Source organism: Cibotium barometz, chromosome 45 (assembly GCF_041138505.1).
Source record: "Cibotium barometz isolate CiBa-2024 chromosome 45, ASM4113850v1, whole genome shotgun sequence".
Classification (NCBI taxonomy): Eukaryota; Viridiplantae; Streptophyta; class Polypodiopsida; order Cyatheales; family Cibotiaceae; genus Cibotium; species Cibotium barometz.
In genome coordinates, this window is record NC_141090.1 from 12832321 (window position 1) to 12859890 (window position 27570).

The 27570-nt window shown below is 45.4% G+C and overlaps 1 protein-coding gene across 3 annotated transcripts; it reads right to left on the minus strand.

Moving 5' to 3' along the window:
• Nucleotides 1-27570, minus strand: LOC147612456 (pentatricopeptide repeat-containing protein At2g33680-like). 3 transcript variants are annotated; one of them, XM_086783061.1, is made up of 2 exons: nucleotides 27260-27570; nucleotides 1-3112 (listed from the first exon to the last, which is right to left on the minus strand). In XM_086783061.1, exons 1-2 carry the CDS (start codon nucleotides 27445-27447, stop codon nucleotides 1216-1218), a joined length of 2085 nt encoding a protein of 694 aa, XP_086639187.1. In that variant the 5' UTR covers nucleotides 27448-27570; the 3' UTR covers nucleotides 1-1215. The 3 variants fall into 3 exon arrangements, with proteins under 3 accessions (XP_086639187.1, XP_086639188.1, XP_086639189.1); XM_086783062.1 differs by having other exon boundaries at nucleotides 1-3129; XM_086783063.1 differs by having other exon boundaries at nucleotides 1-3108; nucleotides 27260-27540.

The following is a 27570-nucleotide window of genomic DNA, read 5'->3' on the forward strand; positions in this document are numbered from 1 at the left end:
TTTTCATCATGCCATGTCATAGGGTTAATTGCATTCCATGAAGTTGATGAATGTGCGAGGTTACAAGTTGGTTGAAGGTGCACCACATTGGCAATTGTACAACTGCCATTACAATGGCACTCACTTTCCATCCACAACAAGGTAAGACAATATTTCAGTAAGGCTAAGCTTAATGTGAGTTGCCTTTCCTAACTTGCCAATCAACACTTTCCAATGTTGGTGGAAAAGGTTGACTTGCAAGTTCAGATACAAACATCATAGGAAAAAAATCTGAGAACGGGATTGAGGCCGGCCTAGCCCAACGCCAAGTTTTTTTTTTCCGACTGGCCTTAGGCCCAAGATCCTACCGTAGTTACCATTTTTCACCACCTGTAGGCGCTTTTGTATCCGCCCATAGGCGATGCCGCCGAGGAAGCACCCAGTGGGGTTTTGAACCCAAGACCTCTTGGTCCTAGACAAACACTTACACCACTTGAGCTATCACATCAACGCCAAGTTTTAACAACTATGCCATGGGCACATACGGATACTAAACTTCTGCATACTATATCACTTAAGCAAGTAAAACCTCTCTATACAAGCCTCCTAAGACTATTGCTGAAGGCTAAAAATGAAAATAAGGCTAAACAACTTGCCCAATCTACCAACCAAGCCTTCGTGAACCTCTATCAACACACGAACGCTGGCTGCAACTGAAGGGTAACTAACCTTACTGCCGATCCCTTGGTTTCCAGGGCTGTTCATACGCTATGGAGAGGCTGGTGAGGCAAAGGCTGAAGTTCAACAACAAATTGATGAAGAATGGGGAATCTAAACGCAGCCCATATTTAGCAATTTGCTCGCCGTCTGCTGGTTGAGCTGCTTCTTGCTTACAAACATAATTACTTTGCTTGCTAAGGTTCAAAATTTATGCTTTGACCAGGTGCAGCTACACTTAGGCACCTTACCAGGGCGAGCCCTATCCCTGCCTGGACACTGTCTGACCTGCCCTGCCTAGAGCTGGTCCAACCTGCCTTGCCCAGACACAGTCTGGCCTGCACACGCATGTAAACTCACTCCAACTCTTCGGTCCTTGGGCAGCCCGTCCCTGATGAGAGTTGCCTGCCCATGTCCAGATGCACGAAGCCTCTTCCACTGAGGTGATTTTGATGGAAAATTTTATGGCTCTTAAACCCATGTTTCAACATGTAATTTCCCCATTTAAGCTAAATTATCTTATCTATCATCTGCTACATGCATGTTTGACAGCAGTATGTATGACGGAGCTTCCTTTGGATTAATGTCAATGATACTTTCTGCAGCATACTGTCCCCGCTCTCTATCACCGTGGAAACTACATGCAGCTAGAAAGCTTTTCCATGCCACAGAATCAGGTGATATTGGCATTTTTTCAATGAAATCCTCCACCTTTTCCAGCTGTCCAGCTCGCCCCAAAAGGTCAATTACACACCCATAGTGCTCCATTGTTGGTTCTATACCAAAATCTTTACTCATTAAAAAGAAATGATTCAAGCCTTCAAGAATCAAGCCAGCATGGCTGCAAGCAGACAGAACACTGATAAACGTGACTTCATCAGGCTTCACGCCTTGCTGCTGCATTTGTTTGAATGATCGGAAGGCCTCATTGTAATGCCCATGCTGGGTATATGCTGCAATGATGGCATTCCATGAAATCACATCCTGCTCAGGCATTTTACTAAAAATTGCAAATGCATCTTTCAAACTCCCACACTTGCCATACATGCTCACGAGAGCATTCCCAATTATACAAAGTGACTCTAACCCATGTTTGGTGATGCTTGCATGGATGGACTTGCCCTCGGGTAAAGATGCAAGGATTCCACATGCAGAAAGTACATTTACAAACGTTATTTCAGTAGGCTTGACACCCTCTGAAAACATTTGCCAATAGAGTTCAAGAGCCTCGTTGCCATCCCCTCGCTGAACATATGCTGTGATCAATGCATTCCAAGTGACCACGGTCCGTCCACACATTTTGTCAAACACAATGTGTGCATCCTGAGGACACCCACACTTGCCAAACATGTTTACAATCGCACTCGCTATGACAAAATCCAATTCCAAACCACCACTCACTATCATATGATAGATAACCTTACCATCCACCAAATTTGCCAGGCCTGCACAAGCACTAATAATGCTAACAAATGTAACCTCATTAGACTCTATACCCTCCTGCTGCATTTGCCTGAAAATTTGAAGAGCCTTTTCGCCATGTCCCAACTGCACATAGGCTGTTATCAATGCAGTAAATAACGTTACATTTCTTTCATGCGTTTTGGCAAAGACAATCTCTGCATCCTCAAAGTTACTGCACTTGCCATACATGTTGATAAGTGCAGTTTCAATAACGATGTTTGACCCAAAGCCACTTTCAATAATGATGGCATGGATCAATCTACCCTCCTCTACAGCTCCTGGGCCAGAACATGCCCCAAGTATAGTGCTAAGACAAAACTCATCTAGTTTATTTTCTGTTTTGAGCATACATCTAAACAGCTCTACGGCATCTTTGTCTTGCCCTTGCTGTGCATATGCTGCTATCATGGCTGTAAAGGATACTACATTACGTTCACATAGCCTGTTGAACACCATTTCTGCATCACTCGTACTCCCACACTTGCCATACATGTTGATCAGTGCAGTCCCGATAACAATGTCGGTATCGAAACCACTATACACGACAGTATCATGAACCAATCTGCCTTCATCTAGAGCTTCTAGGTTGGCACATGCACCCAAAATAATGCCGAAGGTGAAGTTAGTAGGGGGGACAGATTTTATCATTTGGTGAAACAAGTGCAAAGCTTCCACATCATGCCTGCGGTGGGTATATGCTGCAATAATATTATTCCACGTGTACACATTCCGTACCTTCGAGCTGTCAAAGGTAAGTCGGGCTTCCTCGAGAGCCCCACATTTTTCGTACATCTCAACTAGGATGTTTCCTAGATAGCGATCATCATCGAGACCATTTCTAATAATGCAGTCATGAATTTGCATGCCTTCTACAAGAGTCTTGGAATCAATGCATTCACGCAACAAAGATGCATAGTTATCAGGATCTGGATGTGTGTGCAGCATCAACTGTCTTTCCAATGTGCAAACCTGACATAGAGTTAGAATTTATTCCAAAATTTGGCGCACGCATGTACACATACACACACACACACCCACTTTTTTTTGGTGAAGTCTATTTATATTTATGTTACAGTAAGCAGTCCCCAGAAAGAGGACATGCAGCTACAACATCAAAAGATAGCAATGTATGACAAGTATGCAGGGTAATCCAAATCACGGGCACGCAGACAGTCGAAGAACAATTGTCGCAGAGACGGCCGGAAGAAGTGGTATTTAGCTAGAGGCGGATCACCAAATACTCTATGGTTTCTATCTTTCCATAGAGTCCAGAGAGCCTAGTAGCGAACCCAAGTGAAAAAAAGATCATACCCCTGCCTAGCAGGAAGAACTCCAAATAGCCAGTACAGTTTGCCAAAGGAAGCACTAGGGAAGCGTGCGTGCAAAAGCTGCCAAAGAAACTATAGGAAATCACGAGTCTCAGGACAATGCCAGAAGAGATGGGCCATGGACTCCCACAGGGCCATACATCTGTGACAAGTTGATGGACTAATGTGTCTGTGTGCCAAAACCTGTCCAACTGGGCAAACCTCAAGCATGACCCGCCACAAGAAAACCCGCTGGCAAAGCGGCAGTTTGCAAGCCTAGAGATGCCACAATCTTCTTTGCCACCAACGTGCATCACGAGTCATAGACCAAATGACATTTGCATGATCTGAAATCCAAGGGGGTGGCAGAAAAATCTTATACAACTTGGCTACTGTTACAGGACTGAATATTTTACCTCTTTTTCTTAAGCATTGTAATCATGTTTTGAGCATGTTTAACATTCACTAATCATGTTTTGATATGTATATGCATATGTAAGTTTGTACACGTGTGAGGATATAGATACATGTTTAGTATGTGTGTGAGTACATGTTTGTGCATGCGCATTTGTATGTACATGTGCATGTTTTTGGTCTTTCTCTTACCTTGATGCAAGAGCAGCAGCTGAGGCATCCTGTGGGTCAGCGGTCAGCCCAGTCAACAGCTGATGTGGCACTGGTGCAGGTGACGTGGCACACTGCAGTTGAGTCGACTAGCTGCAGGCGTGCCTTGTAGATGGCTGGCTGCAGCAGGGGATGACATGGCTGGCTGACGTGGCTGGCTAGACTGCATGTGTGCAGGTGCTGCCACATAGCAGGCGCTGCAGTGCAGCCAAGCGCATGAGAAAGAAGCGAAGCAAAGAAGCATGGGCGCTGGGCAGCAACGAAGCATGGGCGCCGGGCAACAGCAAAGCTCAATGGGCGCCGGGCAAAGAAAAACGCGAAAAAGAAAAGCATGGGATTTTATTTTTTTCGAAAAGCTAGGCGCCGTGTTTTTTTTTTTGTTTTTTTTAAGAAAGAAAAAAAAAGAACTATTCGATAAGTTTCATGGGAAAGCTTTTGTAATAGTTTTTGGGAAAAAAAGCTCTTCTATTAGATTTTTCCTAAGGGGAAAAAGCATAGCTTTTTTCCCCAAACTTGTATAAATAAGGGGCCAAGGCTCTCGTATCCCACAACACATCTTCGGTACTTCACAAGCGTTCTGCACCCTATCATCCCCAGACCAATGGACAAGCTGAGAGTACTAACAAGATTCTCTGCACAGCACTCACAAAGATTGTTGAGGGACATAGGACGGATTGGGAGCAAAAGTTGCATATAGGACAGCCTATAAAACATCTGTGGGCACAACCCCATTTGAGCTTGCTTTTGGGCTAGATGGAATTCTTCCTATTGAATTTCTTGTACCTACCCTACAGGTTGCTAAACAATTGAGCTTTCACAGAACATTGATGAATTGGAAAAGCTTGATGAGACCCGCAATTGGCGGTAATGGGGATGTATACCGAGAAGAGGAGACAAAAGCAATGGTATGATAGAAATGTAACAACTGGCCGATTCAAAAAAGGGGACCTTGTGCTCTTGTACACACTTAAGGAAAGCTAGAAGGAGATCTCCTCTACTTGGAGCAGGGGGATTTCTTCTTGGGAATTGTACAAGGGCTACGCCGACTTGAGTTATAAATAAATACCTACGGGGGGCGCCACGCTTTGGGGCCAATTGGTCTTTTGTGCAGGAGCACTCTAGCTCCACTTATTTATTTTCTTCTTCCAAATTTATTATTCCAGTTCGTAAAGCGATTAAAGTGTGATTAAGTGTGTTCACCGCCCGTCAAGTTTCTGAAGGCCGGTTTCAAGGTTCCATTGCCGGGATTCATCGTCAACTTTTTCAAGAGGACGAGCCTGTGGTCGACATATTTAATTCTATGGCTGGAACTAGTGCAGAGATGAAGGATTTATGTTCGGAAGAGGACGACTACTTCTATGAAGATTAGGAAAGCGAGCAAGAAATACCTTCCGATATGCCAGAACTTGAAAATGATGATGCCACCTATGAAGCAAAGATGCAAAGCTTGATGGAGCGATTAATGGAACTCGCGAAGGACTCACGTTTCCACAAAACTTCAAAGCCGATTCTAAACCACAGAAGCAGGGGTCTGAGAAGAAAGCTAAGCCTCAACATTCGGCTCCCATCCACCCAAATTTTCAGCCATACCCCGATTCTTCTTCTTCTTTTCCCCCACCTATCCATGGAAACCCTTTTAATACTTCTCATCCTGGTTACTTTGGCGGAGGCTCTGTCTTTCATTCCATGCCGGGTGTACCCAACATGGGCATGACTTGGGAGCTATGGTATGCATGGAGGTATGCCAGGAGGTATGTATGGAACTTTTGGTGGTGGTGGTGGAAGTGCTTTTGGTATGCCTGGTATGGAAGGTGGTATGATGGGCATGGGATCTAATGCTGTGGGCAATTCTTTTCTCAAACCACATCCCTATGATAATCTTGTTCAGGGCGAGAAGCCAAAAGATTATAAAGAGGGTGGTGCTGTAATAAAGTTTGATACTTTTAGTGGTGCAAAGGATCGTTTGAAGGTTCTCACCTTCATTCAACAGTTTGATGCAGCATTTTCTGGTGGTAACTTCACAGAGGCATCTAAGGTACGAAAGGCAGCTTCTTTCCTAAAGGGTAATGCTCTTCAATGGTGGTCAACACTTCTTCATTAGGGAATAGCACCAAGCACTTGGGTGGAGTTCAAGCAAAACTTCTCTTCCTTATGGTTGACACCGACTTTTGAGGTGGATGTTATGACAACTTGGCATCGATTAGATTCCAGAGATTGTAGCAATCTGGAAGAATATAACAAGAAATTTTGGGATGCTCTGCTAACTGGTCACATCCTTTAGGCCCGTGTCACTAGTTGAGCAGGTAGAGACATATTGCTGTGGGTTACCCAAGGAGCTTCGAGATTATTGCATCAAAACAAAGGTCATTAATATGACTCAGATGATAGAAAATGCTCAGACTGGATATGCCATGCTTACTGGTGAGATGTCAAGATTCAAGGATCAACGTCTCTTCTCCAAGAAAGTATCAAAGGAGTCAAAGGAGACCAAAAACACTAAACCACGAGAGAAGGGGCAATCCAAGAAGAGAAAATTTCAGCCCTTACCTCAAAGGACAAATGAGGAAAAGAAAGAGCTTATAGCTGGCAACAAATGTTTCTCTTGTGGAGAAGCGGGACATCGGTACTATAGGTGTCCGAAGAGAGCACCTAAAAACGCAGATGACTCACAGGAAGAGTCTAAAACCAAGAAACAAAAACCGCCTATTGGACTAGTACCTGACTTGATAGGGTTGAAGCAAGGGGATGCATCTTCAAAGATATGCAGAGCATGGGGAAGACTTCGAGATCAAGAGGTTTTGATCTTTTTCGATCCTGGGGCTCGTGCAAACTTCATCACCCCTGAGCTTGCAGCAAAGTTGGGCATCAAACCAGAGGAGATGGGTGTGTTGCATGAGGCTACTTTGGCTTATCCTGGATATTCGATTGAGGTTACACCGATCATTGGGAAACTGCGTCTCAGTGTGCAGACTTACACGGACAGAGAGGATAATTTCTTCATAATGCCTTTGGAGGGTTGTGATGTTTTGTTGGGTATGCCTTGGTGCCATAAGGTTAAAGCGGTAGTAGATACTTTCAACAAGAAAATCTCTCAGTAATAAGAATAAGGAACACACTCTTAATGTAAAGCTTCAAGGAGAATCTATCCTGTTGTATCGGCCTCAGCCATTTCTCGTTTAGTAAAGAAACATCTTTCTGTTTACTTAGTGTTTGTTAAAGAGAATCAAGATACCACATATTCTAACCTGTCTAAGTTGGATAAGGAAATATTGGATTTTCTCAAAAGTTTTCAAGATTGTTTTTCAGAGGCTTTGCCAAGGGGAGTTGCCGCCTACTAGGCCTGAGGATCATGGGATTGACTTGATTCCTGGAAGTTCACCACCGAAGAAGCCACCCTATAGAGTGAGTGCAGCCCAACAAGAAGAGATTATGAGCCAAGTGCGTGATCTGTTGGACAAAGGGTTGATTCAGCCGAGCTCTTCGCCCTATTGTTCACCAGTGCTTTTGGTACAAAAGAAAGATGGTTCTTGGCGGATGTGCATTAATTACAGGGCACTGAATAAGATTACTATCAAGAATAGATTCCCTATACCTTGAATTGATGATATTTTGGATCGGTTACAAGGAGCAGCTTACTTCAATCGCATTGATCTGAAGAGTGGATATCATCAAATTTGCATCAGGCCAAAAGATGTGCACAAGACAACTTTCAGGACAACTTTTGGACTTTATGAGTTTTTGGTCATGCCTTTTGGTCTTACGAATGCTCCAACAACTTTTAACAGAATGATGGATCGGATTTTTCGACCCCACCGTGCTTTTGTGGGCACCTTCTTTGATGATATGATTGTGTTTTCTCATTAAGAGAAGGAGCATCAGGAGCATTTGACCAAAGTCTTTGAGGAACTCAGAAAGCATAGATTGGTTGTCAACGAAAAGAAGAGTGAATTTTTCATGCAGGAGATTCACTTTCTTGGGCACATAGTGTCTAAGGATGGCGTCAAGATGGATCCAGCAAAAATTGAAGCAATAAAGAATTGGCCGGATTTGCAAACTATTCATGATGTGAGAAGTTTCTTAGGACTTTGTTCATACTACAGGAGGTTTATCCGATTCTTTGCTGCAGAGATTGCTTCACCTTTACATCACCTGACCAAAAAGGATGTAAAATTCCAATGGACAGAAAAGGAAGTGGAAGCTTTCAACAAGCTTAAGGAAGGTCTAGTTTTGGTTTTACCGGATCTTCATAAACCTTTTGTGGTACAGTGTGATGTATGCGGGAATAGCGTTGGAGCTATTCTTATGCAAGATGGACATGTTATTGCTTATGAGAGTAGAACTTTGTCACCAACACAAAGGAATCTACAAGTATATGAGAAGGAGCTTCTTGCGATTATTCATGCTCTTTCTACTTCGAAGCATTACCTTCTTGGGGCTGATTTCATTGTTCAGAGTGATCATCAGACTCTTCGCTATTTCCTTACCCAAACAAAGCTTTCAGAGAAGCATATGAGATGGGCAAACTTTTTGTCCATGTTTCACTTTCAGATTGTTCATGTGGATGGCAAAAAGAATGTGGTAGCGGATGCCTTGTCTAGGAAACCACATGTGGCTGCCGTCTCCATTATCTTTCATCATGAACTTGATGATATGCGAGAACAGTATGCTCATGACTCAAGTTTTGAGCGGATTTTTGATCGTTTCACCGAAGGAGAGCGAGTTGATCATTATTCTCTCAAGGAAGGATTTTTTATGATGCATGACAAATTGTGTGTCACATCTCAGTTGAGGCAGAAGGTTTTGACAGAATGCCATGCTCCGCCTTATGCAGGCCATCATGGTATTGAGGCTATAGTGAAGGCTTTGGAGGCATTCTTTTATTGGCCTACTATGTGCAGGCATGCTGATGCTTTTGTTCGTGATTGTATCATTTGCCAGAAGGTGAAGTATGATCGTCAAAAGACACCTGGGTTACTTCATCCTTTGCCTATTCCAGATAGACCGTGGGAGAGTATTGCTATGGTTTTTATCTTTGATCTTCCTAGGACAAAGAGTGGGAATGATGGCATCTGGACTATCGTAGATCATTTCAGCAAGCAGGCTCATTTCATTCCAGTTAGGAAGAAGATTTATGCAGAGCAAATGGTGAGGATATTTTTGACGAATATCTTCAAATACCATGGGATGCCCACATCTATTGTTAGTGACCGAGATCCTCGAATGACAAGTTTATTTTGGAGAGCATTGTTCGAGAACATTAAGACTTCGTTGAAGTTCTCATCGTCTTTTCATCCACAAACAGATGGGCAATCGGAAATTGCCAACTCAGTTGTATTGGATCTTCTAAAGTGTTATGTTTCGGATCATAAGGAACAGTGGGAAAAGTATCTTCCTTTGTTGGAGTTTGCTTACAACAACACCATTCACACTTCGACGGCAGGTAAGGCACCTTTTGAGATTGTGGAAGGCGGGAAGAAAGTACCTCCGATCCTACATACAAAAGATAAGATCTTCGAGGCAGATCGTTTTGTGGAGAATATGGATGAGGCTTACAAGAAGATCAAGGTGGCTCTTCAAAGGACTCAAGAGAAACAGAGGAAAGCAACAAACCTTCATCGTCGATTATTGGTTTTTGATTTGGGTGATTGGGTGCTTTTGAGATTTGAGAAGGCTACACTCAGGAAAATGAAGAGCTTAAATACTAAATTGAGTATGCGGTACTATGGGCCTTTTCAGGTGATTGAGAAGATGAGTGATGTTTCCTATCGTCTTCAGTTACCGGATCATTGGAAGATTCGTAATTCATTCCATGTGAGTCTTCTTAGACCTTTCAGAGGTGCAGTGCCTACAAATCAGGTTGATGAGCCACAACCAGAGGTAGAAGAACTTGATGAGATTCTTCAACCGGAACAAATTTTGGCACATAAAGAAAGAAAAGTCAGAGGAAAAGTTTCACGTCAATATTTGGTGAAGTTTGTGAACTATTCACCTATGGATTCGAAGTGGATGGAGGAGGGTGACTTGGCAGATTCACCGAGGATACTACAACTTTACCTCGAGGCTTTTGGTTTGGAGCCTACCTTAGAAAGTGCTTCAACAGGTTCAGTTGTGGATTCTGGAGTACTACCTGTTACTCAAGAGGGGGGTGACTCTGCTCCTTTGTCACAGAGTTCACTTGGATGAGATCTGGAAGTCGCTTGGTGTTCTTATCAGTACACCCGAGATACTGAACTGAGAGTATATCTGCCTATGGGATTTCTATGATATATGTATACTAGTCACATGGTTTGATTCGTGGATATACGAATCTCTTCAAAGAATGGGGACGCCTATTCTAGACTTTTGTTTCATATGCTTCAATGTTTACTCATGTTCATGATATACTGCTAATAGTGGGTCCTATGGGATGGCCATGAGCAGAGCAGGTAAAGCATCCAGGGAGACATGACTATTCACGAGGTGGATGCTCTTGATTTATGTTATTCAGATGTTTTGTTTCACTTGGCACGACATAGCTTTCTCGTTGCTCTCTTAGGTTCTGTTTCAGTTGGCAGATCCTTTGAATGAACAATCGAGGACAATTGCTTTGTTTTAAGAGGGAGGTATGTTACAAGACTAAGTATTTTACCTCTTTTTCTTAAGCATTGTAATCATGTTTTAAGCATGTTTAACATTCACTAATCATTTTTTGATCTGTATATGCATATGTAAGTTTGTACACGTGTGAGGATACAGATACATGTTTAGTATGTGTGTGAGTACATATTTGTGCATGCCCATTTGTATGTACATGTGCATGTTTTTGGTCTTTCTCTTACCTTGATGTAGGAGCAGTAGCTAAGGCATCCTGTGGGTCAGCGGTCAGCCCAATCAACAGGTGACGTGGCACTGGTGCAGGTGACGTGGCAGGTGACGTGGCGCACTGCAGTTGAGTCGACTAGCTGCAGGCGTGCCTTGGAGACAACTGGCTGCAGCAAGGGATGACATGGCTGGCTGGACTGCACGTGTGCAGGTGCTGCCACGTAGCAGGCACTGCAGTGCAGCCAAGCACAAGAGAGAGAGAAGTGAAGCCCTGCAGCAAGCGTGGGCGCTGGGCAGCAACGAAGCTCAATGGGCGCCGGGCAAAGAAAAACGCAAAAAAGAAAAGCGTGGGGTCCCCCAAACTTGTATAAATAAGGGACCAAGGCTCTTGTATCCCACAACACATCTCGGGTGAAAGCTAGAAGGAGATCTCCTCTACTTGGAGCAAGGGGATTTCTTCTTGGGAATTGTACAAGGGCTACACAGACTTCGAGTTATAAATAAATACCTACGGGGGCGCCATGCTTTGGGGCCAATTGGTCTTTTGTGCAGGTGCACTTTAGCTCCACTTATTTATTTTCTTCTTCTTCCAAATTTATTACTCCAGTTCGTGAAGCGATTAAAGTGTGATTAAGTGTGTTCACCACCCGTCAAGTTTCTGAAGGCCGGTTTCAACTACCGTAACATCCACTAACAGCAACAGAAAGCAGCCCGGACCATCAGAGTAGAGGGCCCGATGCATAAGCTCAAGATGGGGTATAGGCTAAAAGTCCTAGAGCATCTGTGAAAGTGCATGCCAAAGGAAGCCCAATCCAAATTGTCTGACTGCTGCTGGAAAAGACAATACATTTCCTGCATCATCAAGCACATCACCCATATTATGGATCCATTTTGACTGAATAAAATATGAACGTCTGGGCTCTTGCAAAGCCAGTGGAAGTGCAAACACCTTCGACCAATGCAAGCTCTCAGCACGCAGAGAGTTCCCATCAAGAGTGTCCCATCCAGTCTATTTAAGATGAGAGAGAATGTGTTTCCAATCAGAAAGCATACAGGTCACAAAAGAACATCCCTTAACTTTGCCATCGATGTGTCCAAGAAGGAAATCCCACTGAGTTGGCCACCAGTGTGGCCAAAGGCATCAGCAGTCAAATGTGAGAGCAAATGGCGCATCATGACAGCCCAGGGCTAATCACCTTGCATGAACTCAAGCATCATTTTCCCCTCGTGTGCCAAAATGTGAATGTGGATATTGAGAATATCAAGTTCCCCATGCATCTTTGGTGAACATAGGTGTTCCATGGAAGGTAACCTAATGCCCTTACGGCCATGCTGCGACCACCATAAAGTCTCTGTAATAGTACACATGAAGCGGGCTATGTCTTGCTTGCCAAACATCATCAAAGGCAAAAGAACTGTATATATGCAACCAAGCTCAATTGGACTATGCGCAATCAGACATGCAACGGCCAAGTGGCTAACTTCCAATATTCCAATTTCTTTTTCAGCTTGGTAAGCACCCATTCCGTGTGCTAACGCCTAGTGACTGTCCACCCCAAAGGGTAACCAAAATGTCGCACAAGTTTCGTAGGTGGAACAATCTCCCCAAGCCAAAGAAGGTTATGCCAGTCTTTCGCATGCAATGGCAGAAGCCTAGATTTCTGAAAATATGATCATGCATGTCTTGATCTCAGATTCAGCCCAGGGTTTACGGAAACACTTAAATGCATTGGACAGATTTTGCAGGGGGAGAGACCTTACGGTCAATTTGGGCAAAACCAAGGTTATGGTCTTCAACACATGTTATGCAATCGCCTCATGATTTTCTTTCATATACAGAGATGCCCCAGTGGAGATTGTGCAGAAGTATGTGTATCTAGGAGTCACTTTTACAGGCCCTTTGTTTTGCATGACCACAACTGCCATTGACCGACTTGCGAGGGGGAACGCCTCCCTAGCCCGTATGGAGAGAGAGTGTTTCCAGGCACATTTCCAAGAACCCCGCACTAAGTGCTGGCTCTTTGATACTCTAGTACGACCAGCGGATATGTATGGTGCAGCCCTTTGGGGGCCAAGCCTAGGGAAGGATCACTAGAGGAGCATAGAGAGGCTACAGGTGATGATGTTGTCAGTCATCATCACGGATAAATGCCCCACATGATGGTGCGGGGCCTATGAGACCATAGATGCATTGAGGATGGGAGTATGGAATTGCAATGGAACTCTATGGTCAGACACGGGAGGCTTCACAGAGACTTACACAAATAGGGATATTATCTTCCACACAAAAATGCATCAAAGTCCTAAGAGAGGGCTACCCAAAGTGGAGGGTTATGCATGGGAATTAGCTTTCAAAGGACAAAACACGCACCACTGGAGGGGTGCGTGGCTCGGGAGGAGTGGCATGCTTGTTTCGCCCTCATTTGAGAGGGATGCTCACAATGGTTAGACACGATGAGGAGGCTCGTTTTATGTGGATGCGATTAGCCAGGCCTGGCTTGAGAGTGATGCATATTGCAATATGCTACTTCCCACCGGAGAAATCAGAATATGCATGCAGGTTGACAGAGAAAGGCCCTATGCACCATTATTTGCAGACATTGCAGAGTTCTCCCAGCAGGGAGAGGTCCTCCTATTAGGAGACTTTAATGCACGGACAAAAGGGGAACAAGTGCAGACATATGACTTACAGGGAGATGCCATTATGTTGTCAGAAATTGACTTGGCTGAGATGGGCCTCCAGAGGGCCAACCAGGATATGGGGAATGCAACATCATATGGTAGACACTTCTTGGAGATGGGGGCTATGCATGAGCTGGTTATATATAATGGGTTGTCCAGATGGCCGCAGTCGGACAACCTTACATCTTTTCCGCATGGGGGAGGTGGATTACCTCATGGGATCTCCCTCTCTTATACCACACATCTCAGACTTCACCATCCCTCCTCCCCCCATACTAGCTGACCACGCATTACTTTCTTTCACGATCTCATGCCCCATCGTACCGCCCACCCTCACACCCCCTGTCACCACCTTCACCCGGATTCATTTCCATCATGATCTTGACCACATCTACGAGGACCGCCTCTCCCGCCACATTTCAGCTCTCGACTTATCCCCCCCTATCTCCACCATCACATCCCAACTTTCCTCCATCATCCATGACTCTGCCCACGCCAGCTTCCCGTACACCACATGCTCCATAGCAAGTTTGCCAATGGGATCCCAACCCTAGAATGGATGGTATGATGAAGAGTGCAAAACCACCACGCTTCGCCTCTTACGCGAGAGGGAACATGGGCTGATTTCAGCACATAAGATGCAACGCATCTTCCGTACATTCACTCGCCGAAAGAAACGGGCATTTCTCGCCAGACGAGAACAAGAGTTATACTAGCTCTTTTTGAGCAAGGACAACTCAGAAGCTTGGCGCATTCTGGAAGAAAAAAGAGCACCTACACCTATCACAGATCCTAGCCTTTGGGAGGCCTATGCACGACAACTGTATGATGTGCCAAACCAGCCTATACCACAAATGTCACACATCCCTAGGCCTCCATCATCTTATCTCTTTGATTCCCTCAATGTCACTAGGGCTCTTAAAAAGCTGCATAATGGGAGAGCAAAAGATCATGAGGATCTATGCGCGGAACATTTCGCCCACAGGCACCACGTATTGGCTCCCATTCTTGCCAGTCTTTTTAACAGAGCACTCTGTGAAGGCTTCCCACCCTCCTGGACTACCAACACCATTGTCCCCATCCACAAAGCAGGAGATCCCATGGACCCAGGTAACTACAGGACTATCATGATTGGTCACACAATGGCCAAAATCTTTGGGGCCGTACTAGAGGACATGATGAGCTCTATGGCAGAGAGGATGGGAAACATAGCATCAAGCTAGGCAAGCTTTAGGAGAAACTTCTCCACACTAGACCATATCTTTACTTTACGGGCTATCATAGAGGAGGCGAGGTCCTCAAAGAGACATGTGTATTGCTGCTTTGTGGATTTTCGCAAGGCCTTTGACTCCGTCCCTCGATCTCGTTTGATAGGGCGCTTGCAGGAGCTTCAGTTCTCACATGAGATTATATGGGGTGTGATGGCACTATATGAGGCAGTACTCGGCTGAGAACGTGCATCCGGTGGAGCCTCGGGAGATATATGTAGCACTATTGGGGTTAAGCTGGGCTGCCCACTCTCACCTACACTCTTTGGCCTATACATTGATGAGATCGCAGTATTTGTGGATAGTTTTGGAGGTAGAGGTTCACCATTGGCTCAGACAGTAGTGCCCATATTGCTATATGCTGACGACATAGACAATCACTTGGTGGTAGCATTGGTTTAATCTTTCTACAGACCAGACCACAGGTGTCACAGCTTTTAGCTGGGATACCTTTGTCCATGACCTAAAAACCAGATTCCTCCCGCCCCAGTACATGACCGGTCTGGCCGATGAGTTCTATGGACTCAAACATAACGGATCCCCAGTGCTTCAGTTTTTCGGCAAGGTTATTCTTTAGTACAACAGTTAGGGCTATCTGCGCAGGCCAAGATGGAGCAATTCATTCGTGGATTGGATCCTAACATTCGGTTCATAGTTCGTAACTTTGAACCCAGTATATATGATCGGGCTTTGACTCTCGCGCTCAGAATGAAGAAATGAAGATGAACGGAGGCAAGCCCAAGCAGTACATCACACTCCAGTACCAAACCCCAACCGGGGAAGGGTAATTCGTCTTCTAAAGACACTAAGGCAGACAACAGTCCTAGCTCTAGTTCAGGGGGTAAGGAACCCAAGCCTAAGAAGACCCCTGAGGAAAAGGCTAAAGCAGGCATCACTGGAGACTACCTTCCTCCAGAGGAGCAAAGACAGTATCATTCAAAAAACCGATGTTTTTTCTGTCATACCATTGGGCATGGTAAGAAGGATTGTCCAAAAAGGCAAGCAGGGCAAGCCTCCAAAGAGCCTTCTGTCACAGTTGCCGCAATATCCCCCGCTCCTCCAGACCCGCCTGCCACCACCAATGTGGTTCAGATCTTACCTTCTATGCATCCCATGCCATCCATGGTACTTGATGCTAAGCAGGAGGGTGAGGCAACAACCACACAGAAAAGCCTGATCCGAGCTTATGGCTCTGCCAAGGGCCGACAGTTCATAATCCTTTTTGACATGGGCAGTTCTAAGGACGCCATCTGAAACCGGCCTTCAGAAATCTCAGGCGGTGAAACAAACACTCCCACATAAAACACTTCATCACCCATGGGAACCTGGAAAAGGAAACAAACAAGGGGAGCTAGAGTGCTCCTGCAAAAGTACAAGGACACCGATTGGCCCCAAAACACAATGGCGCCCCTTGCAGTATTTCTTTACTTGATCAAATATGAGTACAAAGTACAACTTGTCGAATCCTCTACCAACAGGATCCCTTATAGCTTTTCACCCACGACTTCCAAATAAAAACTCTCGCTACTATTACAGCAAAGCATTCCATAGAGAAGGCACACCTGTACGACACCTCCCTGCTTGAAAAGATCTTCTCCATCTCAACCATGGATCCCACAAACCCTTTCCCAAACAACAGTTGGGCTGTACCAAACCATATGACCTTCCTATAGTCATAGCTTGCATGTAACTGTTAGCATATTCATCCCCAGATTCTGCTCTTTTATGGTGCCCATTTGGTCTCTTTTGCATGGCCCTTGCTTGTGGGCTGTCCACCCCTTTTTCTACTATTTTTCTGGGATTTTTCCCAGCCTTTCTGGCATTTACCAGTCGGCCATGTCCAATAGCTCCAATCGGCCTGTTTTGCAGCTCCAGTCGGCCAGCATTCCTTTAATATAAATAGTGGGTGCTGGCCTCTCTTTTTTCATTCAGTCTTGTACATATTTTTCTCCCTCACTTATGAGAATATCTGCGTCTCTTGCTTGGGACTGTTTTGCTTCAGTATATTCAGCATAGTTCTCTCCATATCTCTCTCTCTCTCTCTTGCACTCTATGGTCTAAAGCAAGCTCCGCGGACTTGGTACCAACGGATTGATGAGTTCTTTCAGAAGCTCGGCCTGCACCGTTCTCACGCAGATTCGAACCGTTATATCCTCCTTTGAGAGGGGGCTGATTGTTATCATTGTGGTCTATGTTGATGACCTCATCTTTACAGGTTTTTATTTTGTGTGGATCCGTTCTCTTATGGATGCTTTGGAGACAGAGTTTGAGATGACGGATCTTGGCCTCTTGCATTATTTTCTTGGCTTTGAGATTTGGCAGACCTCGAAGGACATTTTCTTCTCTCAACAGAAGTACACTCGGGAGATTCTCAACAGATTTCAGATGACAGGGTGCAAACCAGTATCTTCTCCTATGGATATTGGTGAGAAGCTTTCTTCACTTGATGCTTCTCCAGGGACTGATCAGGGACAGTATCGGGTTCTTGTCGGTTGTTTGGTATTTATTGGAGGAGCTCGGTTGTCCTCCTACCGGATCTACTCTTCTTTGGTGTGACAATCAAAGTTGCATCGCCATCGCCAAGAACCCTGTGTTTCATGCTCGTACGAAACACATTGAGATTCAGTATCACTATTAAGTGAACGGGTTCTTGCTGGAGATTTGCGTTTGGAGTATTGTCCTTTTGCGGAGAATGCTGCAGATTTGTTCACCAAGCCGGTTTCTCAGGCTTCCTTGACTCTCCTCATCTTCGGATTCTCGGAGTTTGTTCAGCATCTGGTACTGAGAGGGGGTGTTAGCATATTCATCCCCAGATTCTGCTCTTTTATGGTGCCCATTTGGTCCCTTTTGCATGGCCCTTGCTTGTGAGCCGGCCACCCCTTTTTCTACTATTTTTCTGGGATTTTTCCCAGCCTTTCTGGCATTTACCAGTCGGTCATGTCCAATAGCTCCAGTCGGCCTGTTTTGCAGCTCCAGTCGGCCAGCATTCCCTTACTATAAATAGCGGGTGCTGGCCTCTCTTTTTTCATTCAGTCTTGTACATATTTTGCTCCCTCACTTATGAGACTATCTGCGTCCCTTGCTTGGGACCGTTTTGCTTCAGTATATTCAGCATAGTTCTCTCCATATCTCTCTCTCTTGCACTCTCTGTTCAGCACATTCTAGTGCCACTTTGCTTCCGCTCTGTGCACTCTTTCAGTAACCTCGAGAAAACTAGAACCTGCTCACATGAATCCAAAGACATGTTTTACACTTGAAACCAAAGACCTGTATCTGATAAACCATAGACCTGTATCCATAAACCATAGGCCTGTTTCCTCGATACCAAAGTCCTGTTTCCTCTCGAAAAACCAATGTCCTGTTTCCATGACAGATATACCATCCAAACACGGTTGCCAAAACCTAGAGAGAGAAAGATAGAGGACGTGTCAAGCAATCCCTGAATACACGTAAGTCCCAGATGAATAGCAACACACATCTCTTCCAAGAACATCATCCTGTGCATCTTAACTTGATCCTCTGTATCCCAATCTCGTAAAACAAGGTCTGCAATCCACGATGTAAGAGAGAACAATAAAGGCCAAAGTGACCTATGAGACCAAAGTTACAACCATGTGACATCTGATACACTGTCTGGAAAAGAAAAGAAAGAACTGAAGGTAAGTATCCAGCCCCACAATACATCAATAGGGGGCATCCGGAAGCAGCAACTAGGGAGGTGGGAAGCTAATGCTACTAGTCAAAATGGGGTACATGAGTACATGGATACATGAATACATGAATATGGGGGAGTACAAAAGTGACAGTGAGTACAACAGTATATGGCTGGAGTCGTAATCATCCTAGGAGCTCTAGCACGGGTCTCTGCCGGATGGCCTGGATATCTGCCATAGTGAGATGCCTGGTCGGACGAGCCCGATGCCATGCTCTGAATCCTCCGGTGTAGGCACCATCTCCGATGTGAGGATCCGCGAACCCTCGCGCATCTAGATCTGCCCAACTGGATAGCTCTCTCAACTAGAGTCCCACGGGGTGCCCACTGCTGGGCTATCGGCTGTGTGTCCTCCCGGGTAGTCCCTCTAAAGAAGTCAGTAATCTGTCTCTGTGTGGACTCCCTGCCAGTCGGGTGTCTGCTCCTGATAATGGACTCACTGAGCCTGCGGATCTCCAGGAGATAAAAACCCAAGCATCGCTGATCACAATAGTCCATGACTCTAGCCAGTGGTCCAAATCCCTCTCTGAAAAGGCAATGGTAGCGCCCTCGAATCTCATAATATGCTGTGCAGCGAGACAGATGTAGTGCTCCTCCGTCTCTGGCTCTATCCAACAAATCTGACAAATCCTGTCCCCTGGAGGTATGCCTCTAAATCTGCCTGTCTCTATCTCTAATTGGTGTGAAGAGGTGCGGATCTGCCCAATGGCGCACCTCAATCCATGAGACAGATGGGTATCGATGTAGCTCGGTCTAAGTATAAAGCCATCCTCAGTGGTGCGGAGAAGATGGTCTCTATAGAAAGCCATCTTCGTCCCCAACTCCTGTGAGGGCTCTAGCCATGTCCTCCTAGTGTCCAACTGAATGAGGTCCTGTCTGATGACTCTACTAATCTCAGAATGTGTCAAGGTGAGAGAGGGTGCCTCCAGAGAGTACTGGAAGGGTGAAAGTCTGTCTAAACTGAACCCGTGGAGCTCAAACCAGGATGCTATTTGCGCATACCAACATGAAGTGTCTCCCTCCATGGCTAGCTGATGAGAGGACTCTAAAGCAAGTCGTGCATACCGGTGTCGGGGAAACTCCCAGGTGCTATGAATGAAGGACACTGATCTGGCAAGAGCCTCGACTACGATTGGTGGTGCTCCCATCTCGGCTCTAATAATCTCATGGGGTACCGAGGCCTTAGCCCGAATCATCTTGGAGATCATGGACACAAGTGGTCTCTCCATCGATCTCCATCCATCGTATGTGCATCCTGATCGACTGTCATGGACACAAGTGGTCTCTCCATCGATCTCCATCCATCGTATGTGCATCCTGATCGACTGTGATGATCTAGGCTAGGCCCCCAGATCTATACTCCATATAGCATAGCCGATGTGACCAGCGTGTCAAAAAGCCACAGCTTAGTGCGTGGCTCCTGAAACTGTACCTGTGAGCACATCCTCTCTAGACCTCCTAGTGCTCAGCCACGTGGCGTAGAGAGCCTCCCACCTGACACTCGCCTGGCTGCCCGACTGGCTGCAGAGAATCTCCTGACTGGCTGCAGAGAATCTCCTGCCTGGCTGCCCATTGCTGGCTGTAGCCCAGCTGCCTGCTGGTGCCCCTCTGCTGGCTGTAGCCCAGCCGCCTGGTGCCCCTCTACTGGCTGTAGCCCTAGTGCAGCAGAGCCCTGGTCTTCCATGCGCAGCTGCCAGCAGCACCCTGTAGCCCATACACGCAGCCATCTGGTCGCCTGCCTGGCTGCCCGATTGGCTACAGTCCTTATGCACAACCACCTGGTCGCTTTTGCTGGTTGTATCCCATGCGCAGCCACCTGGCGCCCTCTGTTGGCTACAGCCAGGTGCGCAGCCAGCCTGTAGCCTATGTGCGCAGCAGCCCTGCTTGAAGCCCATGCACAGCACTTGCGCCCTGTAGCCCATGCGCAACAGCGCCCTGTTCTTCCACACGGCGACCACCTCAAGGGGATGCGCCATGCCACACGATGATGATCCACACGGCGACCTGCTCTCCAGTCTGCCACCCTTCGCCCTTTATAAAGAGGCGATACGCTTTTCATCAAAAACGCCAAAAGCAACAACAAAAACGCCAAAAGCAACAGCAAAACGCATGCTTATAAATATAATAATATTTTGAGCCTTCAAAGGTTATTAAACCTTATAAACAATAAAATTCCCTTTTGTCCCCTTTCACACTTGGGCTGGCCACTATCTATGAGTTTCCTTTTCATATCCAACTGAGGCCTGTTCACACTGTCTGTGCCCATGCCCGTGCCCACCTACTTGTTGTCCAGAGGGAAAAACACAGGGTCGTAACACCATCTCTCCCCAGTTGGCTACCAACATGAGCTGTACCTTAGTGCCCTATCATTTGGAGGTAGACGGGTTTACACCTGGTCTCCGCACCCACATTTGTGACATGATCTTAGGAATCCAATGGTTTCGTCAATATGAACCTATTCCCAATTGGAGGCAGGACACCTTTATTATCTCTAAAGGTTTTCCTGAGCTTATCATGATTCGGGGAGATAGGAGCATTCTTGGCATTCCTATGATTTCTCATCTCCAGGCCCAACGAGCTATTCCCAAGGGAGTAGAAGGAGCATTAATTTATGCTCAGACAACTTCTATCTCATTAATAACCACTGTCTCATCTGCTTCAATCCCTCTGCTGGCAGATCTCCTTTCACATTCAGACATTTTTAAGGATGATTCCCACCCAGTATCCCACCCGCTTGTCCTGTGGATCATCGTATCGATTTGGTCCCTAGGGTAGAACCTCCTAGCAAGTTTCCCTCGTCTTTCCAAGACTTTCAAGGGCAAGCTAGAACAACAGTCAGTTCTTAAACATTTGAAACATGTTCCTTATGGACGCATTTTCACAGTCATCACAAACCACCAAGCACTTAAGTGGCTCTCGACGATGCCAAGTGCCCAGTGGAGTGCTCAGCACACTAGACAGGGTCAGCTCTTCCACCAGGTTGGAGGAATGATCAAGTACATCCCTGGTCAGCATAACCCAGCAGATGGTCTTAGTAGAAAGACCAGCACCCAGACCAATCAGGAGTCTACCATTCTCAACATCTCTGGAAAAGACTTAAAAAGCATAGAAGATCAGTATGTCGATTCAGAAGAGTTTGGTACTCAACCCTGTTTGGCCTTCAATTTTGAGCCTGGCCATTATTCAGTTCACACACATGCAAGTAAGTTTAGACGAGATATCCACTTCAAGAAAGGGGGTAGGGTCTATCTACGTATCATGAAACAAAGATTGAAACAAGTGGGCAAACGTTGTCCCAAGCTTTCATTCCGTAGTTTTGGACCTTTCCCAATAGTTAAGAAGTTCAGTGATGTCTCCATGAAGTTAAAGTTGCCTAACAGTTGGACAATGCATGATGTTTTCCATGTTTCTTGGCTAAAACCATATGTTGGACCAAAAGTGTTTGATGTTTCAGATGAACAGCAGCCAGACGTGGTAGACGAAGCAGAAGTCATCGAGCCCGAGCAGATCCTTCTTCATCGTTGGAAGCATGGTTCCGGTCAACGGATACATCAGTTCTATACGAAATTCCGAGATCGAGGCACCCACGAAGCCGTATGGCTAGACGAGGGGTTCTTTCAAGAGTACCCCCAGTTGTTGGCGGACTACTTGGAAGCCATAAACCTGCCGCCAAGCTAAGCAGGAGGGAATGTCACATGCACTCTGCTGTAATATGCGGAAGCTTCGGATGCAATTCCTTTCCGGAACGCAATCTGACCATCCACTATCTGTGTGGGAGACTTCCGGAGGCTTCCGGAGGCTAAAAACCAACCGTCCTTCAAAACAGGAGTCACTCCGAAAGGGGTAGTCCACCGGCGTCTAAAAACCAACCACACGAGCGAGAAAAATTTTGGTTTCTTTGCTGAATCTTTGTACTTGAAGTAGGCTCTGATACCACTGTAATATGCGGAAGCTTCGGAGAGGAATCGGTGACTTCAATACTTAGAAATCAGCACTCTTTTCGCGACGGATATTAACGCACAAATTGAAAGGAGAAGTGCAGAAAATAGAGAGAGAGAGAGGGAGAGATGGAGAGGACACAGTATTGGGTCCCAATTACCCTCTGTAGGGCCCCCACCACGGATGGTGTATTTGCTTTATTAGAATGATGAGAAAATCCGAAAGAAAATACAGCAATCTTGGACCTTTTCTTGGCTGGGAATACCCTGCCCTTTACCTGAATCCTTCACCCCTTTGCTTAGCACCCTCTTGGCTTTGTCTAGCCTCTTATGCTTGAGCTCTTGGTGGAGAATGAGATGATTGAATGGGATTGTGGGCTCTCCCTTTTATACTAGCCCAACTACAGCAATCGGCCAGTACTACTGCAGTCGGCCAGCATTAAATGCTCCCACGACTGGAAATTCAGCATAAAATACTGAAAATATTCACATAAAATGCTGCTTTTTTTCTTTAAAAGGCTGGACATGATGCGCCTGCTTCTGATTGGCTGGACAAAGCCTTTGCAAACCTCAAGAGGGCTGGGCAGCCTGTATGGGCTGCCCCATACCTGCCCTACAGCCATGCAAAGGCTATTTTCTCCTGAAATTTGCCTTTAGCTTGCCCTAGGGCTGTCCTACAGCCCCTCCATGGCTGGTGGGTTTAGCCCTCATGGGGGTGGTTCTACACCGTTCCCATGCCCACACTAAGATCCGGGGTAGCCCTATGGGCTGGCCCCTTGTCCCAAACACTAACTACTCAGTGATCTGGCATCCGGTACCATACCAGACACAAAACCACTGACATCATTCTAGAGGGAGACTCACAGCCCGGACTGGCACTGTTTCATGTGCAGGACAGTGCATTTTCCCATCATTTTCAGCATTTTATACACATTTATGCTTTTATTATTGGACATGAGCGGCCAGCTCAGTAGCCAGCCGACTGGCTCCATGAGTCCATATAAATAGAATCCTTGCATAATCATTCTCTCATTCAATCACATTCAGAATAAGAGCAATCAAGCGCTTGGCATCTTCAACACAAGGAGCAAAGCGATTGCAGTTTCAGCCACCAGCCCTCAGCGTTTATCTCCTACAGCCCTAGGCGCCTCAAACGCATGAGCATTCAGCACTTTTACATAAACAAAACGCAGCAGTTTCAGCATTCAACCTTGCGTTTTCTGCATCCATACAGTTTTCAGCATTCATCTATTCATCGTTTTGCTCCAACCACTTGGTGAAGGTAAAACGCAACATTCATATTCATCTACAGCATTTATACTCAGTTTAGAACAGTCCCAAACAGCCCCTCTCTCAGCCCTAGCTTTGCACCCCTCCCTCATTCCATTGGGAAGAGTGCATAGGCTCGAGATTGGACATCTTTGGTGCTTCTACACCAGTGCACAGTTTAGCCCAACACTTGGTCTTCAGAGGTCTTGCGTTTGGCTTATCGTCAGTCACACCGTCAGTCTCTTTAAAAATAATAAAGCAAATACTATCTTGGTAACGGGATAGGGGGCCCTTCAGTGGGTAATTTGGGACCCCATACGGTGTACAGTTCTCATCTCTCTCTCTCATATCTCTCTAAAGTTTGAAGTATTAAAGTAGATTGCTAAACTCGCGAAACTCAAGATACACAAGACGGTGTGTGCATTTGTGTGACAGGATCCTCCAATAAGAATACTTCCGCTGCATGTTACACAAGCTGTCCAAATCTGGCATATATCCAAAGAACAGAATCAGAGGGCTCATGAGCTAGCTAAGTATGTATTGGTTCCAGATGTGCATGGGATAAAGCTTCAAGAACCTTTATATCAAGAGAGAGAGTCTTTACATGAAGAGGAACATGTCCTACTGACTAGAAGAGATCTGAGTGCATCTAGCAGACAGACAGTGCTAAAAGGACCATGAAATATGTGCTGATAGGAGAGCAGCTATATCACAAGGGCTCAAATGGGGTCTTAAGGAGAGTCTTATACCATGATGAGATACAGCAGTGTTTGGCAACATGTCATGAGGAAGATTGTGGAGGACACTATGGAGCAAATATCACCAGAAGGAAGATCTTAGGAGCTCAACAAATGTGGCCAAGTATGAACAGGGATATCACCCACTGGTGTAGAAGCTGTACAGAATGGCAAGCCTTCCAAAAAAGTATGTTGGTACCAAAGCCCATGCAGCATGTTCTGAGTTATGGGGCATTTGAGAAATGGGGAGTAGATGTCATAGGACCTCTTCCAAGAACCAAGAACAAGAAGCTCTACATCATCACTGCAGTAGACAATTTGACCAGGTGGCCAAAGGCAAGGGCAGCCAGTAAAGCAGATACAAAGCAAGTAAGTCAATTTTTATATGAGATGATTTGTTGCAAGTTTGGGGTTCCCTTAGAGTTGGTGACAGCTCAGGGCAAAGAGTTTAGAGCCAATTTGATCCAGGATCTGACCAAGTTGCTACATATCAAACACAGGTTCACCACCCCTTACCACCCTCAATGTAATGGGTTGGTAGAGAGCTTCAATGGGGTTTTACAGAGGCTGCTATTCAAACTTGTGGAGGAGCATCCTAGAGACTCGGATCTATATCTGGACAGAGCATTGTGGCCTACAGAGTTTCAGAGAAGCATGCAATAGGGTTAACATCCTTTCATTTGGTTTATGGGGAGGATTGTGTGCTACCCATCAATGTCATGTTACCTTCTATGGGCTTTATGCTGCAACATAGTGTAGAACAAGAGGAGCAAGAGCGGAACAAATGGGCCAAGCTACATGCTCTTTTGCTAGATAGAAATAAAGCAATCAAAGGGTATGAGAGGGCAAGTCAAAATAGGATAGAGAGGTTCAATGAAAGATGGGGGAACAAGGGTTTGACTGAGGGCATGTTGGTATTGAGGTATAATAGTGTTCTGGACAACACTTTTCAAACCAAGTTCAGGGTTAGATGGGAAGGGCCATATGTGATACATCAAGCTTTCTCTAATGGAAGTTACCAGCTCAAAGACCTGAATGGTAGACTACAGCCCAACAGAGTTAATGGATTGAGGCTAAGGCCTTATCACATCAAGATCATGTGAAGTACACAGGATGGTGGAACACTTGAAAGTGTTCCACTTTGGGGTTGGGGCAATATATGAGAAGCATTTTGGTGATGCTTGTAAAAGGGATCAGAGCCCCATCAAAAATCCATGCTAGGTGTGAATATGAGAAGAAGTAGTTCTAAGTAGAACTTGTATCTTGATAGTCTGGGGTTTGATGGTAGCAGACTGGGTGCATGTGTATAGTGATGAAAATGAGCTATAGTTGATGATGTCCATGGTGGTGATACATGGTCATATGCATCTGACAACCACATGGAAACCCCTTCACATATGGCAACAGAGATCTTTTGGTGATTGGAGCTCGTGTCAGCTATGGGATGGTTGTACTTGCTAGGAGTTCATCAAACAGGGAGCTTCCTCCTCTTTACTTTGTTCAAGCAATTAAGCATTTAAAGCGTGAAGTTGCCATCGTTTTTTCGCCTTGTTGTAGAGAGCTCAATTGAGAAGGGATTGCTGTAAGATTTGTATATAACATAATGTAGTTTGGATGTCTAAAGTATTTTGTATCTGATGGTTCAGTATTTGGGCAATTGACTACTGATTGTGAATCCTGAGTCTTGAGCTTGTGTGTGTGTTGAACTAAAGAAATCAATCTCTGGTTATACTCGTTTAATTTCAGCAATTGGGTGGGTTTGATTGGGTCTCAAAAATTGATCAGGGATAGCTAGTTTGGATTGGGTCTTTAGTTCGTGCAAATCATCTGAAGGCAGATCACCAGTGAATAGGTGATTCTTGATTGGATGGACTCCAACTGGAATTGAACAAAATCAATTGGGAGACTCTACAGCAAATAGTTTTGTTTGTGTTTTGGATTTAGATATCTGAAGGGACACAAAGGGTTAGCTACTCTGGATAGCCAGGAGTGGAGCCAACTTGGGACAAATCTGGTTTCAAGAGGATGGGGAAGCAGGACAGATTTCGACTTGAATAGAGGGCTGGTTTAGGATCAGATCTGAGGTTTGAAGAGAGTGAGAATCTTTGGGTTTAGGGGATTAGTGAAGTGTCACGGTTTGGATCAGCCTCCTTAGAAGGATAACGACAGTTGGTTTGGACCTATTTTGGATTCACAAGGACTCAGAGGAGATCATTTGGGATTGATAGGTGCTTTAGAGTAGGCGATTTGGGAATCCCCAATTCTGGTATCAAAGTAACTTACCTCTGTGCGGTGTCTGGTGGTGTTATAGAGGCCATCACCCAGAGCCCTCACAATTTGTACACATTACGTACCTTCGAGCTGTAAGGTAAGTCGGGCTTCCTCAAGAGCCCCACATTTGTCGTACATCTCGACTAGGATGTTTGCTAGATAGCGATCATCATCGAGACCATTTCTAATTACGCAGTCATGAATTTGCATGCCTTCTGCAAGAGTCTTGGAATCAATGCATTCAAACAAAGATGCATAGTTGCCAGGATCTGGATGTGTGTGCAGCATCAACTGTCTTTCCAATGTGCAAACCTGACAAAGAGTCCAAAATTTGGCACGCACACACACACACACACACATACACACGAGCACCACAAAAGGTGTAGCTTTATATGGGCAGAAACAGACAGTTGAAAAACAGAGTGAGCATAGCTTGTATTGAATTAAAAAAGTGGTGTTTTCTTGTAGAAATGGGTGAGCAGTTACTTACTTGTCAATAACGGCAGAGACTTTCTTTTGTGTTTTAGGGTTGTGTGGGTTCCTCTTTCTTTCTAGCACCGCCTGCGCAGATGAAGTCAATGAGCTCCTCTGTCCATAGGAAGGCGAAGGCCTGGAGGGAGAAGCGTCCCCTGAGACAAGGCTGCAGGAGTTCCAAGGAACCCAATCGGACAAGGCCATGCACAAACATGCGAAAAATCTGTCTGTGATTAACCTCTGAGACAGAATTATCACGACTATGAAATCATATCTGCGACAGAATTATCACGAATATGGGTGCCCGACTTTGTTTTCAATTAATTA

Excerpts from the sequence above, each read along its gene's own strand:
- LOC147612456 (XM_086783061.1), bottom strand. The coding sequence starts at position 27,447 with ATGGCCTTGTCCGATTGGGTTCCTTGGAACTCCTGCAGCCTTGTCTCA. Across the intron at positions 3,113-27,259 it reads GTCTCTGCCGTTATTGACAA|ACAGTTGATGCTGCACACAC; the intron begins GTAAGTAACTGC and ends CACATTGGAAAG.